This window comes from Eptatretus burgeri, chromosome 13 (genome assembly GCF_056783735.1).
Source record: "Eptatretus burgeri isolate ZD-2024b chromosome 13, Ebu_testis_v1, whole genome shotgun sequence".
Lineage (NCBI taxonomy): Eukaryota > Metazoa > Chordata > Myxini > Myxiniformes > Myxinidae > Eptatretus > Eptatretus burgeri.
In genome coordinates, this window is record NC_140973.1 from 65,498,056 (window position 1) to 65,514,366 (window position 16,311).

At 44.7% G+C, this 16,311-nt stretch overlaps 1 protein-coding gene across 1 annotated transcript in view; it reads right to left on the reverse strand.

The window, feature by feature from the left end:
• The window catches only part of LOC147014671 (FRAS1-related extracellular matrix protein 2-like), a 171,599-nt gene that overhangs the window by 45,734 nt on the left and 109,554 nt on the right, over window positions 1-16,311 (reverse strand). The window contains exons 9-10 of the mRNA XM_085850663.1: window positions 13,082-13,279; window positions 10,095-10,259 (exon numbers count right to left, since the gene is read on the reverse strand). Of these exons, the coding sequence (XP_085706789.1) occupies window positions 10,095-10,259; window positions 13,082-13,279 (363 nt within the window). The remainder of the gene's footprint in view (window positions 1-10,094; window positions 10,260-13,081; window positions 13,280-16,311) is intronic.

The following is a 16,311-nucleotide window of genomic DNA, read 5'->3' on the forward strand; positions in this document are numbered from 1 at the left end:
ACTTGGCTGCAAAGTAACACCCCTCCATCCCAGTCCCCTCTCTCTTGGCTTTCCCCAGCATAGGAAAGTGTCGGGCTCGCTAGCCAACACTGGGTGAGCGCAGAGGTCGCCAAAGCCTCAAACTTTGTCTTATCTTCTCTAAAAATCTACCCTTCCACAAAGTGATTCTGATGGTGTATGTAGTGTAAACATAAGTAGAATTGTTTGTTAAGTGTTCATATCAGGTTAGCTCTACACTGTTTCTTCTTTTGCTCCTTGAATTTCTTTTTGCCGCACTTCACCCATTTTGCATGGCCCTGCTGTACGAATCTCCCTTGTGTAAATAAATGCATTGTCTTTGCTGTATCACGTATCTTTCCCCGCACTTTCTTTAAACAAATGTCCTTTGTTATTGAAATTCAACCAGCTCGTCATGTCATTTCCTTCATTGGTCTTGCATAGTCTGCACTTAAGGCCCTGTTACACCTTGACGATTTAGCCAGCGTATGCCTGACGTATGAAAAATTTGGCTAAAACACTGGCACACGTCGAATATGTTATGGGTAAGCTTGTGTACGTTAAGAGCATGCTGGAATACGTCGTAGTACGCTAGCATACGTCGTAGTACACTGCCATACGTCGTAGTATGCCGAGCTGTTAGACAAATTTTCCATGCTTGAAATTTTTCGACGTATGCCAGCGTACGACTCACACATTCCGCATAACGCTGGCCATAAGTTGTAGGCACATTACACGATCGTTGACACACGTCGACACACGTTACTTGTAAGTTACTCAAAAAGGCCCTGTCACACCTTGACGATTTAGCCAGCGTATGCCTGACGTATGCAAAATTTGGCTAAAACGCTGGCACACGTCGAATACAATATGGGTAAGTTTGTATACGTTAAGAGCACGCTGGCATACGTCTTTGTACGCTGGCATACGTCGTAGTACACCGAGGTGTTAGACAAATTTTCCATGCTTGAAATTTTTCGACGTATGCCAGCGTATGACTCAAACGTTCCGCATACGCTTGGCCATAAGTTGTAGGCACGTTACGCGATCGTTAACACACGTTACTTGTAAGTTACTCATAAGTCGAAACACGTCGAGGTAATGTTCAGCGTACCCAAAACTTATTTCTAACCTATGAGTAACGTGTTGTAGGCACGTTACGTGATCGCTGACACACATCGACACACGTTACTTGTACATTACTCATAAGTCGAAACACGTCAAGGTAATCGTTAGCGTCAATGTTCCAGACTCACTGTTTTTTTTTTCTTCGGTATTACGGTGATGTTAACACTTCGATTTCTATTGCGGTTATGATATAATATAATTAATAGGCTGCCGCTCAACGATTTAAATCATAACCGCACTAGATATCGAAGTGTCAACATCATCGTCATACCGAAGGAAAAAAAAAACAAAAAAAAAAAACCAGGGAGTCTGGAACACTGACGCGAACCATTACCTTGATGTGTTTCGAATTATGAGTGACATACAAGTAACGTGGGTCGACGTGTGTCAACGATCGCGTAACGTGCCTACAACTTATGCCAGCGTATGCGGAACGTGTGTCATACACCGAGTACGTCGAGAAATTTTCAACATGCTGAAAATTCTCGACGTACTTGGTGTATGACGACGTATGCCAGCGTACTACGATGTATGCCAGCGTACTACGATGTCTGCCAGCGTACGACAACGTATGCCAGCGTGCTCTTAACATATACAAAACTTACCCATAACATGTTCGACGTGATCCAGCTTGGTTCGGCAAATTTTTCATACGTTGGCATACGCTGGCTAAAACGTCAAGGTGTGACAGCGGCTTCACACTTCGATGTCGAGTGCGGTTATGATTTGAATCATTGAGCCACAGCCTATGAATAGCCTACGCCACGTGATCGTCGGCAATATGCTTCCGCGCGCTATGCATAAGTTAGAGCCAGGGGTCTCCAACCTTTTTGGGCGGAAGGCCACAAAACCAAAGTGGTGAGGGACGGAGGGCCGCATCCAAAAAAAGGACGCTAAATTCCGAAAAACACACACATATATATATATATATATATATATATATATATATATATATATATATATATAATTAATATGTGGAAATTTAAACAAAAATTAGTGCTGAATATATTTTTCTTGGCAACGAATATGATAAATAAATAATCGTGTTAAAACACACACGTGTCTAATATGAATCAAAGTCATAATTAAAATTACAGAACGCTTTGATCATTGACCCTGACAAATTGGCAGTATCGTGGGCTGCATTGTAATGTAAACTTAATATGGCACCGCGGGCCGCATAAATCTGTCTAAGGGGCCGCATGTGGCCCGCGGGCCGCAGGTTGGAGACCCCTGAGTTAGACTATCGTTGGGCATAGGTTGTGAATGCCGACAACATGCTAAGCATTCGTTGTTATAAGTTATTTATACGTGATTGAAACGTTCTGTGTACGTTATTAATACGTTATGCATACGTCCAACACGTTATTATACGCCAAAAACTTAAAAAAAAACATCAATAGTTCAGCGTACTCCAGCGTTTTACATACATTTTGATACCTTGCCATACGCTGGCTAAAACGTCAAGGTGTGACAGCCCCTTTTGTGTTAGCCTGGGAAATTCTACCCCACTAATTGGCTCTCATGACTAGCCAGTTCTTTCTGCACCTGCCTGTTCCACTTGGCAGAAGATCACCAGGTATGGTGCTGAGGGCATGGCCTCCAGTTAGGTTGCTGTGCCAATGGAAAGATATTGTGGAAACCTCGGGGTGTAACATTGCTAGGCCGGTAGTCTAAGTCAAGCGGCTATGGCTGTGTAAGATCTGCAGCCTGTTGGACCACGGAGTTATCTGTGGTCGGCGGCCTCAGGGCCGGAGATCGGGAAGATAAGCCCAGGGAAACCTCCACGTGGGAGTGGACCTGTTACAATATTGTTAATGACACCATTCACCAGGTTTTTTTTTAATGAAGAAGACTTCTTACAGGAAATCTCAACAATCGCCTCTGAGCTGTCTAGCCTCGGTTCAAATCTCGACCCAGATATAAATTGTCACCCTGGTGTTTTGCAGGCAGGATGAGTGATTCAATGGGTGTGCCATCACTCAGATGGACATTGGAGCAGAGGATCAGTCTGCCAGTATTGGTCATTGGAAGACGTTAAATATCTCATGGTGTCCTGAGTGAAGAGTTGGCAAGTCCTACAGACGAAGAAGAAGAAAAAGAAGGAAACCTCCACACTTCACGTTAACTTCATTGCGCTTAATGAAGAAAAGGTTCTCAGAAATGCCATCAACACACCCGTAGCTGGAGCAGTGATGCTCCATCATGCATCATCAAAGTTACGGATTGCACTGCTAAAGAGAACAACAAATCACGCTCAAAATGCAGTCCTCAGGCTGGTTGGTTCCACAGGTGAATGGAAATTGATGTTTAGACTCGGTGTTCTCACCAAGGAAGAATATACAACATGATGAATTCCTTGCCTTTGCAAAATATCTCCCCAAACTAATACTTAGTGCCACAGGATAATTGGTAGCTCTCTGTGATGTCCACTTATTAAACAAATGAAAAACATCGCAACCGCATTAAAACAGGGGCCGCCGCTCACTAAGAACTCCTGTCATTGTCAATCTGACACGATTACAGGTGTTCGTCATGTAGAGATCTCGAGCACATGTGAGGGAGAACCACACTCCCTGATCTCGAATGACAATATCATATATTTTCTGTTTGCTTTACAAACCCAGCAACAATGAATAATTTACCTGGTTCCACATCTTTTGCTTTCATTGAACCATGGAAGTGATCTTCGTCCTATTTCCTATTCTCTTTGAAAAAAAAAACAGGTCCGTTGTTCCGACACTTAATCTTCACTTGTTTAAATATTAATAAAACTCTGAAATGTCTCAGCAAGATGGCACAAGTGGAGCATCTTTACTGTTTTCCTTACTTCTGCTGTACCTGAAATCACCAGAGCTTATTGAGACACTTAGTACATCGCTTTCATGTTGTGGTTTCACCAAGCGATTTACTCATTATCATCTTCTCCCATGAACTTGGTACAGTTTACTATATTACAATCACATAAATTAACCCGTTGGATATATGTGCGACATCTCATGAATAACGAGAGGGAGACTTGCTTGCAAGACACGTCCCCTTAACTGATGTGATATTTTCGAAGTCAAAAAGGGCATAACTCTGAAAAATTGACAAAACGCCCTGAAACTCGAACTTGTTCTGTAACTTATCATAATAAAGCCGTGTACCTGATTTCAGTTGAATATGTTAAAGGGTATGGGGAAAAAAAGTCCACAGGTGGGACAGACGGAGTGCAAACCTGTAGTACCCGAAGGTGAAACCGGTAGGGGACGAATAATGAAAAGATGAGCTTTGATTAAGTACATGGCCTGACATAGAACAAAAAGAATGCGGAGTTTTTCAGTTGAAAGGTTTAAATAGCTTTTCCAAATGTAGAAAAATGTTGATGCCACTCATTGACTTTATCTGTCAAGACGTGGACTTTGGACCTCTTTAATGACCTCCTGGAGGGCTGGCAGGAGAGTCTACAGGTACGCACACCTGCCTCTGAGCTGTCCAGCCAGGGTTTGAATCGCAACCCGGATATAAACTGTCATCCTCGTGTTTTGCAGCCTTACAGGCAGGCCGAGGCATCGGTGGGTGTGTGTGTGCCGTATCTCGGATGGATGTTAAACTGGGTGTTCCGTCTACGAGAATTAGTTGGTGGATGTGAAAGATCCCACGATGTCCTTCGTAAAGAGTAGGCGAGCTATCACCGACACCCTGAACAAATTGCACATTCCTGCTATAACCTACAAGGGGCACTGCATGAGTGTCATAACTGCGTTCCCAGCCAATGGTGCAAACCTGCAGCCACCACTGCATAAGATTTCATAGAATAGAATAGCCTGCAGGTTTACAGCTTTTTGTTGTTTGGTTCTTTTTGCAACCGACAAATCTTTGGGACTGAAGATGTTCTGCTCAACCGTTTAATATTTAAAAACAAATCTCAAAAAATGTAAAACATAACGGGATATCAGAGCAATTTATGACTTGAGATAAATCATCTCTACTTGGCCCTTTGAGAAATTTGGTCCCACAAAACAGAGTGAGGAGTTCAATCGCAGTATGGCTTGACACCGCAAAAACTAATGTGGTTCACACACGTGGCTGCGAGTGGCATCGCTGATGGAGGGGGACGTGGCTGTGCTGCTGATGTAACTCCCCCTGTCGGTTGGAGCAGGAATTTGTTTTAGGGTGCCAGCGGAAGTTCGCCGACTCGAATTCACGCCGGAGGTTATGTTATAGTATAGTGTTTCACAATTTTAGTGAAATGGCATATCGTAAGCATGCATTCAGCTTTGAAACTGGGACACAAACTTTATACATATTAGGACAGGAAGTACAGGATTCTTTTTTTTTGTATACATTGTCAGGGCTCGTATGACAGCTAACACACAACACACGGCAAGGGGGGGGGGCATGAGACAAGAGGCGCAGGAGAGGGAAGGACAAAACAGTGGGGAACAGAGACATTAGATCTGTGGAAGGGAGAGGGATGGGGTGGGAACACGGGGTATACAAGATGGACATTCAAGGGAGGAAATCAGGGAATTTGAAGGAGGTGGGATTGGGGTGGATTAACGGGGGTAGAAAAGATCAAGGTTTTGGATGGGGGAAGATAAGAAGTGGTGGTGAACAGCTGTTTTGAAGTCGTGGAGGGAAGAATGAGATAGAAGAGAGTGTGAGAGTTTATTCCAAAGGTGGGGAAAAAGAGGAATGAAAGAGTGAAGGTGAGCAGTAATTCGTGATTTTGGTAGTTTTAACAGAAAAGGATTGTTGGCAGACCTTGAGCACCCTGCGGAAATATGTTGGGGGACATATCGTAGAAATAGCAGGGGGGGGGGCGAGACCGGAGAGGAGACGGCAGAAGACAGAAAGACCACTGACCTGCCTGCGGTGAGAGAGCGAGAGGCCCAAAGACTCAGCCTCATCGCGGGAGATACCAATGATCCTAAATGCCTTGGTTTCCACAGCGTGAAGCCGAGAAAGGTGAGAAGCAGGAGCACCAGCCCAGGGGAGAGCAGTGTGTTGGCCGAGGACTCTGGACGAAAGCTCTATATGTGGTCAGGAGCTCAGTTTGGTCGAGGAAGGATTCTGCACGAGGGAGAATTCCCAGCCGGCGACTGGCTTTGGAGACCAGGTTGGAAATGTGGCTTTCCCAGGAAAGATCATGGCAGACAGTGAGACCCAGAAGCTTAAATGAGAGAACTTCTTCCAGACGATTGTTGAGAAAGTAGAAGGGGGGGGGGTCTAAACAGTCCTTTTGGAGAGACATAGTATGAGTGTGAGATTTGTCAGGATTGAAAGACATGTTCCACGTGTTGGACCAGTTTGTGATTTTATCCAGATCTGCAATGAGCGAAGAAGCTGCTGTTTGCCGATCTGAGGGATGACCGATGGAACAGCAGAGGGTGGAGTCATCAACAAAGAGATAAAGAGGATTTTCCAGAGTCAGAGAGATCATTCATGAAAACCAGAAAAAGAACAGGGCCCAGAACACTACCTTGAGGAACTCCAGCCTGGTCAGGAAGAGGGGATGAAAGAACTCCATTGAGGGCCACACGTTGACTGCAACAGGAGAGGAAGTCAACAAGCCATGAGTGGAGATGGCCTTGGCTACCATAGGAAGAGAGTTCGGTGAGGAGGGCAGGGTGCAAGACCGTGTCAAAAGCACGCGATATGTCGAGGGATATGGCTCTAATTTCATGTCTGACATTGAGTACCTCCATCCATTGTTGGGAGAGCAGAAGCAGCATATCCAGGGTAGAGTGAACTGGTCTGAAACCAAATTGATGATGGGAAATCAAGCCATTGGAGAAGAGGAAGGATTTAATGTCAGAAGCGATGATGGATTCCATAACTTTGCTGATGATTGGGAGAAGGCTGATTGGTCTGTAGTTGCAGGGATCTGTTTTTGCACATTTTTATGCAGGGCAGTAATGTTTGCTGATTTCCAAGCAGATGGCAGATGGTCTTGAGCAAATGAGAGGGTGAATAGAACAGAGAGAGGGTGAGCAAGAGCAGAGGAGCAGGTTTTTAGGACACGTGGGTTGATGCCATCTGGACCGGTTGCAGAATCTGAGTCAAAGTTTGACAGCAAACTCTGCACTTTGTCAGAAGAAAAGGAAGCAGAGTCTTGGGACAGTTGGGTGCAACTAGGTAAGGTGGGTGCAGAAAGCGATGGCTTTCAGACAAAATAGATTTAGATGAAAACACCGAGTTTAGGCATTCAGCCTTTTCACGTGCGGTGTCAGCCGCGTGGCCATTTGAGGTAAGGGAGGGATGGAGGGGGAACATACACCAGAAACAGATTTGATTAGATGCCACCAGGATTTGGAGGCGGGAGAGAGGTTTGAGAGTTCAGACTTGAGATGAGAAAGATGTTGTTTTCTGGTTCTCCTGAGGGTAGACACACACTTGTTCTGAGCTTTGTGGAAAGAAATGAGATTGCCTTCAGTTGGGTTTGCTTTCTTTGAGGCAAAGGCAAGTTGTTTTAGGACAACCGCCTCGCCACAAGCTTCAGTGCACCATGGGTGGGAGGAAGAGTATGACAACTGAAGACGAGAGGGGATAAATCTGTGTATGAGGGAGAGTAAGTTTCATTGACAGAATTCTCAGGATGTGTTGAAGTCAGAGAAAGTAGAAATAGGAGACCAATCTAGAAGTTTAATGGCTGCTTTAAGTCACTGCCCATCAGCCTGATTGAAATGAGACTTGACAGCACTGAGGTGGTTCTCTAATAACAGCCAGAGAGATGTTTACTTTGACAAGCATGTGGTCAGAATAACTGATTGGAGCAAAGGAAGAACAGCAGATATTTTCAGGGAAATCTGACAAAATCATATTTAATAGAGATGGAGTACCGTTGGTTGAGATCCGGGTCGAAAAGTTGACCGATTGAGTCAGTGCCAATGAGTCGCAGAAGTCTTTTGCTGAAGTGCCATGACAGGTGAAAGAGGTACCCACACCCAGCCAACTGGCATGATGACAATTGAAGTCACCACATTTGAGGAAGAGAGAGTTTGGATGAGAGGATGGATTCCTTTGTCATGGCACACAGCAACTACTCCCCATCAAAGAGGCACTAAACCTTCATGTACAAGATGCTGTGTTTCAAGCAGGAGACCCAAGAGTAACCCTTCTTGCTGTGGTCAATTGTCAAGGTTGATTGAAGTAAATAAACCAATTTGATGGTTTTACTGGGATTGCTTCCCAATGGATTACGTTATTAGAGGTGTGTCATGACAAGACATTTGGCGACACCTTCGTGTGAATTGCTTTGTTTGAATCTACAATCAGCTTGCATTGAAACATTCAATTTTCCCCTCTTTAACATGTGTCATGTCTGGCGTGATGCATTCAATTGGCCAGTATTGACCAAACTGTGAATGGACAGCAGGATGGTTCATTTGATATAGTTTGATCTATCTGATACTGGTTTCAATCACAGCTTGGGTTTATTTCAAGCTGTAATCGAACCCAGCATCAGATAGGCGAGTATACTGTGATTAAATCGAGGACTATGCAGATAACAATTAACACTGTTGTTCTGATGGCATCAGGAAATGCTGCATCAAGGAGCATCCTGTAAAGCCAGCTGTCCTTTTGGCATTTACATTGTACAGCAGAAACTGAAGATCCACTGCTCTCTTTGAAAAGGTTAGGCCATCATTGTGTGCCATCACCCGAGTTTGTTTATGTTGACAATCCCATGTTACACTTCGATAAAATTCTTCCAATGTGTGATGGTCACGTGACCAAATTCCTTGCGGTTAAGGGGTGAGATTTTTGGGTAATGGTGCAGGTGTAATGGGCCAAATGGCCCTTATGACCTAACACGATATATGTAACCGTGATTGCGTATATTATATTTCAATATTGTAGAATATCTTTAATTTTTGGACACATTTTATGGTTAGATTGGAGCACTTCCATTTTGAGCATTCCTCAAATTGAATTCTGAATTTAGTCCTCACGATTCGTAGCATTTGCTGCCTTTTCTAGATCCTCATGGAGGATCTCTAAGTCTTACTCACGTTGTTGTTCTTTATCTTCTTCTTGTGGACTTTTTTGTTTCACAGCCTACAGTTTTCATCGAAACTTCCTGAAACTTGGCATATACATGTAAAAATACCCTGCGCAGACAGTAACCATCTCCGATTTTGAAAATTCCTCCGAGAAAAAAAGTTATGACGTCAAAATATCTCCGCTAATGGAAATCGCCTGAAAAATTATCTCCGAAACTAGGCAAGCTTTTTGAATTCTGTTTACGGGAATCGAAAAGGGCATTAGCAGAGATGAATTACCGCACGTATGATACATCACTATGACGTCATATCAATTTTTATGACGTCATTCCTATTTTTTGACATTTCTTGTTTCACAACCCCGAGTTTTCATCGGATCTTCGTGAAACTTGCCATGTATATGCAGAAAGCCCACGCGCAGGCAGTAACCATCTCCGATTTTGGAAATTCTTCCCAGAAAAAAAGTTGACGGCATAATATCGCTGCTAATGGAAATCACCTATATAATACGATTATCTCCGAAACTAGGAAGCTGTTTGAATTTTGTTTGTGGGAATCAAGCCGGGCATTAGCACAGATAATTTATCGCAAACCTGATAAATCACAATGACGCCATATTCGTTTTTATGACGTCATCATTAAGAGGATGAGGATCTTAGCTCATTTGAGCTTGTTGAAACAAGAATGACTCAGCAGCCCCCTTTTAATCACCATTATTCAGTTTTCCCCACCAGTATATCACAGGGTGGTACGTCACACTCACCAGCTCAAGCCAGAGTAACTGCATCAAATAATGTCAAAATTACAGAGAAACCATCAATGGATGGACGTTTCGATTACTGGAACTCATCAGCCTAAACTGTGTTCCACATTAATATGACCATCTGTTGAAAAGCAAGTTTCAACAAGACAAACTGTCCTTGAGGTGAAAAGCAGTTTCGTTTGAATTCACAATTTCGACGTTAACGTAAGACTTACTGTCTGCTCCATCTTTGATTTTGACGAGCGTCTTGTTTTGCTTGCCGATGGAAGCCCCAAATGATGAGTCGCTCTTTGGTGAGCCCAGCATCAACTGCAGCTCCTCCTCATCCTCATAGGTCGAGTCATCCACCAGCAACAGCACACATGCCTTTTCAGTTTCACCTGTGCTCCATCCAGGTGCATCATTCCAAAATAAATGAATGAATAAATAAATAAGTTGAACATTTTAAAGTTTCAAAAAAATCGCGCAACAAAACCAACTGAAAAACATCATCGTAACCAGACTCGGTGGTGGAATAGTTAGAGCGTCAACTCAGAGTCAGAGAGGTCGGAGGTTTTAACTCTGACCGAGTTATACCAAAGACTTTAAAAATGGTGTGATGCTGCTTCTTTGCGAGACACTCAGCATTTAAACTTTAAAGGATAGAGCACGAACAAACAACTGTAGGTTGGCATCCCATGGGGAGAAGGACATTTCTCTTTAACTGAGCCCTCTGAGTGCAGAAAGAAAAGTGATGTCAAAAAAAGGGTTTCCGGTCCCCAGAGTGCACCGGGACCATCAAATACAGGACCGGCCTACTCACCACCTGGGAGTGGGGGTGACAGGAGCTACAACTTCAAGGCCTGACACCACCCACGTGTCATGACTGGTTGAGGAGAGGAGGAGGAGGAGAAGAAGAAGAAGAAGAAGAAGAAGAAGAAGAAGGAGGAGGAGGAGGAGGAGAAGAAGAAGGGGGAGGAGGAGGAGAAGAAGAGGAAGAAGGAGAAGAAAGAGAAGAAAAAGAAGAAGAAGAAGAAGAAGGAGAAGGAGGAGGAGGAGGAGGAGGAGGAGGAGAAGAAGAAGGAGGGAGAGGAGAATGAGGAAGAAGAAGAAGGAGAATGAGGAGGAGGAGGAGGAGGAGGAGGAGGAGGAGAAGAAGGAGGGGGAGGAGGAGAAGAAGAGGAAGAAGAAGAAGAAGAAGAAGAAGAAGAAGGAGGAGGAGGAGGAGAAGAAGAAGGGGAAGAAGGAGAAGAAGAAGAAGAAGAAGGAGAAGGAGGAGGAGGAGGAGGAGGAGGAGGAGGAGAAGAAGGAGGGAGAGGAGAAGAGGAAGAAGAAGAAGGAGAATGAGGAGGAGAAGAAGGAGGGGGAGGAGGAGAAGAAGAGGAAGAAGAAGAAGAAGAAGAAGAAGAAGAAGAAGAAGAAGAAGAAGAAGAAGAAGAAGAAGAAGAAGAAGAAGACGACAGTTTTTTTTCAGAACAAATGTTGATTAGCAGTTCGAAATGGGATCTCCACCAGGGTTATAGGTTTTATCTGGGAGTCTAAATAAACAGGCATCTCATGTTAAGAGAGGTGAATCTGATTCAACGTTGCTTGGCCTGGAGAGTATGCCTGACGGTCTTGGATGAATTTTCAGACTTTGCTTCTTTGAGTTTGTGCCATTTATTTTATAATTTCCAGAGAAGTTCTTACTTTTTCTTAACCCTTTGAACCCTCGTGGCCGTTTTACGAGCAACTATTCAAAACTCCATATTCCTGAGCGGCCGGAATTTTGTTCAGGTAGCCCAGGGTGGGGGAGCCGAAAGTACAAGGAGCTCAGGGTTCAAAAGGTTAAAGTTAATTTTTAATGACCTTTGAACCAGTTTTTGTTATCTTATTTTTTGAAATACTGTAAAACTTCTATCATAGGTCGTTAATTCAATGCTACATTCCCATCGTCATGGATCAAGCTGGCTGGTTATGCATGAGAATCGGTATATTTATACGACTCAGAACAAAATATCAGAATGTCAGTGCAGGACAAAAGGTATTTATTCACATCAATCTCTTGCCTCAGTTTATCCGTCCTTATTCGATCCACCCTCTTCACTCCCGCTATCCTCCCGACCCTCAGATGACATTGACCCTCAGACCGACCCTCAGAGGGTTTTGCAGACCAGCAGCCTCTGCTGTTGTCATTTCTCTTTCAGTGTCACCATCTCCAGACCGTAAATGTAGGCCGACGTTACACAACACCCCAGAAATTTTCCTTTCAATTTCCTTGAGAATTTCCTGTCCACCTTGAATCCCTCCACTTTCCTCTATGCGCATGAACCCACCTGTATCCTCCTCCACACCTCTGCCTCCAAAATACCAACCTCAGTCATCAATCGATAGAGATCATCAACATGCTTCCCTGCCAGATCTTCTTCCCATCAAAACTGATGTTCAGTTCTTTTCTCTACTGTCTGACACGCATTATGCTTGGTGGTGGCTTAATGGTTAGCTTGGTGGGCTTAGGATCCCAGGAACCCGAGTTCAAATCCCACTCAGCTGTTGAATGAATACCAGGTGGGGTTGACTCTGCCTGTCATCCTAATGAGGTCAGCAAAATGAGTGCCAGCTTGCTGGTATCCTATGTTGGAGTGGTGACCTGTCCAGGATTGTACCCAACAGCCAAGGAGACTGCTTAAGCAGCATCAATGCTCTCCACAGAGTATGGTCCCAATGGAATGACACACCTTGTCACAATCTTCTCCAGGATCATCCTCATTTCATGCCTCTTGATCCTATCCTTCCACAACACCTCCTGCATTTCCTGCCTGCTCTCCACCACAATAACTCGATCATCTGCATATATTATCTTTCTTAGAATTCCTCCAGTGATGACTCTCCTGCTCACCAGCTTCATTCTCACACTGAACAGGAGTGTACTGACTGAACTTCCCTGCCCCTGATGTTCACGCTGAACTCTTCTGACAACCCGTGACCAACCATAACTCTTCCCTTCGTTCCCTCATGCATACCTTCCACCAACTTCCACCTCCGGCACTCCCATCCATCTCAGCATTGCCATCACCATCTCTCTTAGGACAGTCATAAGCCTTCTCAAGGTCTACAAACACCAACACCATTCCCCATTTAATATTATATGTATGTACTGTATATATACATATTATAAGTCAGAAAATCAGGTTTATTGATGAGGATTTTTGTTTTGAGTACCAAAGTTGTTCACTTTTCATACCTGGCATGAAGATGAGTGCAGACTCTTCGGTGTTGGGCCGCTCGATGTAATCCACATCGACCTGGGCCGTTGCTTGGCGGGTATAACATCGTATGCTCGAACCGTAACCCACATCTCCAGTTCGATAAACCACAGCAGCCAACTGTCCATCACTTTCGCAGCCCTCGTACGTGAGCTCTCTGAACTGCATGCGTGGGACTGGAACATACAGAAACACCGGAATGACTTGGGGTCTGCTCTTCATCCACTCCTCGTTTTACTGCACAATTGATGCACCTTCTAAATATTGGCAAAATGTGATAAAAATGCAACATCTATTGAGTTATATTTTAGAACAATCTTTATTTCAAAAGAAAAAATGATCCTTTTCCACCATCATATCCGCTCAACAAGTATTCCTCAATCCCTTATGGTATGCCTTTTGGTCCTATAACTTAATTCTTTCATCAATTCCCTTATGAAAATACACTGTACTCCACTGTATGGTATTTGTATTGTATATTTTACAGCAGCATCTCCCAAAGGTCAGCAACTCTTGATTGGAATTTATTGACAAGATCAAGCAGCAACTCAGTGTCGTGTGAAGGAAGGTTAAAAAAAGAAACAACTGCTGTATTACGTTTTATTGTTTTAACTACAACACTTTCATGGTGTGTGTGTGTGTGTGTGTGTGTGTGTGTGTGTGTGTGTGTGTGTGTGTGTGTGTGTGTGTGTGTGTGTGTGTGTGTGTGTGTCTATTGTTGAAGCAACCTCTCCATCATCTCAACTTTTGCCTTTTATACCTTCTTAGAAAACTTCTACAAAGTGCTGGGCAATTGTAACAAGGAAGCCTCACTAATTGGCCTTTTGTATCAATGTCAATTTATTCACAAAAAAAAAGCCAATGCTTCTCAGGACTGCCTCGAAAATCACATTACCACTACTTTATAGCCTTCCCAGTTTAGTGACATTCATCATCCTTTGTCGCTTTGAGAACCTCACATAACTCTCCTGCAATTTCTAACATCATGAAAACTTTTCTTAATCTTGACCCTCAGTGCTCAACAGGAATACCAATACATAAGAACTCTTCCTCAACATCAAAAACAAGCAGGTAAAAAAACCTCTTCCTTTTTGGTACTCGTGGGCCCGTTGGTCTGAGGGACTAAATTTTCATTGGTCTTCATGGTCTTCTAGCATACCTGCCTGCTGTACTGCTTGAATATCAGCTTGCCTTTCACCAAGCCCAGATGTGCTTGGGCCAGGGTAGAGATTATACTGTTGCGAGCCGGCGGGGTCGGGTGAGAAGACCGCAAGGTGGGGGAAGCTATGTCGATTCCCACCAGACTGCTCGGAATTGTAGGCCGTCGCTCACGGATAATTCCGTGACGCGGCGGGTCACTCAACCGACCATGGACGCCAATAACTCAACCGCGTGACCGAGGGTCCTCCCGTCTATAGAATCGGGTTACCTAATTAACCACATGGTTTAATTACCGGGGAACCACGCCCTCGGTACGCCTTGTCCGAACCGGATCACTCCACCGGATCGGATCACCTTTCCAGATCGGATGCAGCCGAGCGACACTGCCAAGGACGTACCGGCTCGAAGGAACAGATCGTTGGCAATAAAAACCCGGCTCAATTTAGATCTGAACCATGCTGGACCAATGAGAGAAAAGACAAAGGCGAGCTGGGAACATTCCTAATGACAATTATTTATTAACAAACAAGCGAGGAAAAGTATGTGGTAAGACAAAGATTTATTGGTTATGTAACGCAGCGATAGAGGAGAGAGGTGTGGGGTGCGACAATAATACAAGCAACTTACTAAAGCAGACACAGTGCAGACTTGATATAATAAAAAAATGACTGTTTTTACAGCCATTTTTCCCTGCTGTGCAGGGGTTGGCTTTTTCTTGAGGCAATGTTTTATGGCCAGATGCCCTTCTTGATGCCAACCCTGGTTGCCTCTTACGACACACAGGGATATGGTACACCTATTCTAACCGGGACATACACCGGGACCAGTATACTGGTACTCATTTCGCTGACCTCGGAAGGATAACAGGCTGAGTCAACCCCTGGTGTTAATTCAGCAGCCAACGGGGCTTGAACTCAGGACCCTGGGATCCCAAGCCACCACCCTAACCACTAAGCCAACACCAGGCTTACAGCGCAGACTTGATGTGGGATTATTAACATTAACAACAATAAGGGTCTTCTACAGGCTGACTTAACAGACAGGCACCAGCACACTCAGACACACACACAGAAAAACAAACCCCAATGAAAAGGGACTTTTGCAGCCAGGGAGAGAGGGGAGTTGAGGTTATAGCTTTCGGTACCTGGGTATTTCGGGGGGGATGCTCCGTGGTGCGGTACCCAACAATAGTTGCGTTGTTCTGGCCACAGCAGCACGTGTGGAGATCGTGTTCCAAACAGGAGGAGCTTGAGTGGAGAAAGGCGGAGTCCAGAGGGTGAGGGTGGAGCAGTAGGCGGGACCAGGCAGGAGGTGGTTCGTCGAGGCGAGACATGGGCGGAGTCCAGAAGGCGGAGTCGAAAAGCATGAACACACTGCGTGAAAACACCACTCAACATCGACACAACACTGAGGACTTCTTCATATTTTATAGAGCCCGAGGCTCGGGGGAAGGGCCAGGCCCAATCTGACGTCATTGCCCAGGTCGGGCATTCTGACTGGCCCCGCCCCTCACGTGGTCCGTCAGCCTGGGCCGGGTTTCGGGCAGACGTTGGCGCACCCTGCCCAAAGCATACATGACTCGCCACACATGTCTGGTTTCGGGCAGACGTTGGCGCACCCCACCCAAAGCGTATATGACTCGGAGCACATGTCTGGTTTCGGGCAGACGTTGGCGCACCCCACCCAAAGCGTACGTGACTCGGAGCACATGTCTGGTTTTGGGTAGACCTTGATGCACGGCTATGGTAGACGAGACGAGACGAGGGGGCAAGCAGGCAGATTTACCTCAGAAAAGAAAAGTAAAAGAGTGGGGATAAAATAAAAGGGGAAATGATTTCATAATCCTAACTATTAGACCATCGCAACGCACTCCGTTGTTGTCCCGCTAAACAAAAGGAAGGGGTCTGTCTACACGTATATTAATGGCATAACTGTCTCGGTACACCTATCTGTTGTATGCATGCAGTTCCGAGAATCGCAACAATACGTTCATTAAGATTATTGCCAAATTATACTTCCATTATTATTGTTGTTGAGATGTATCAGC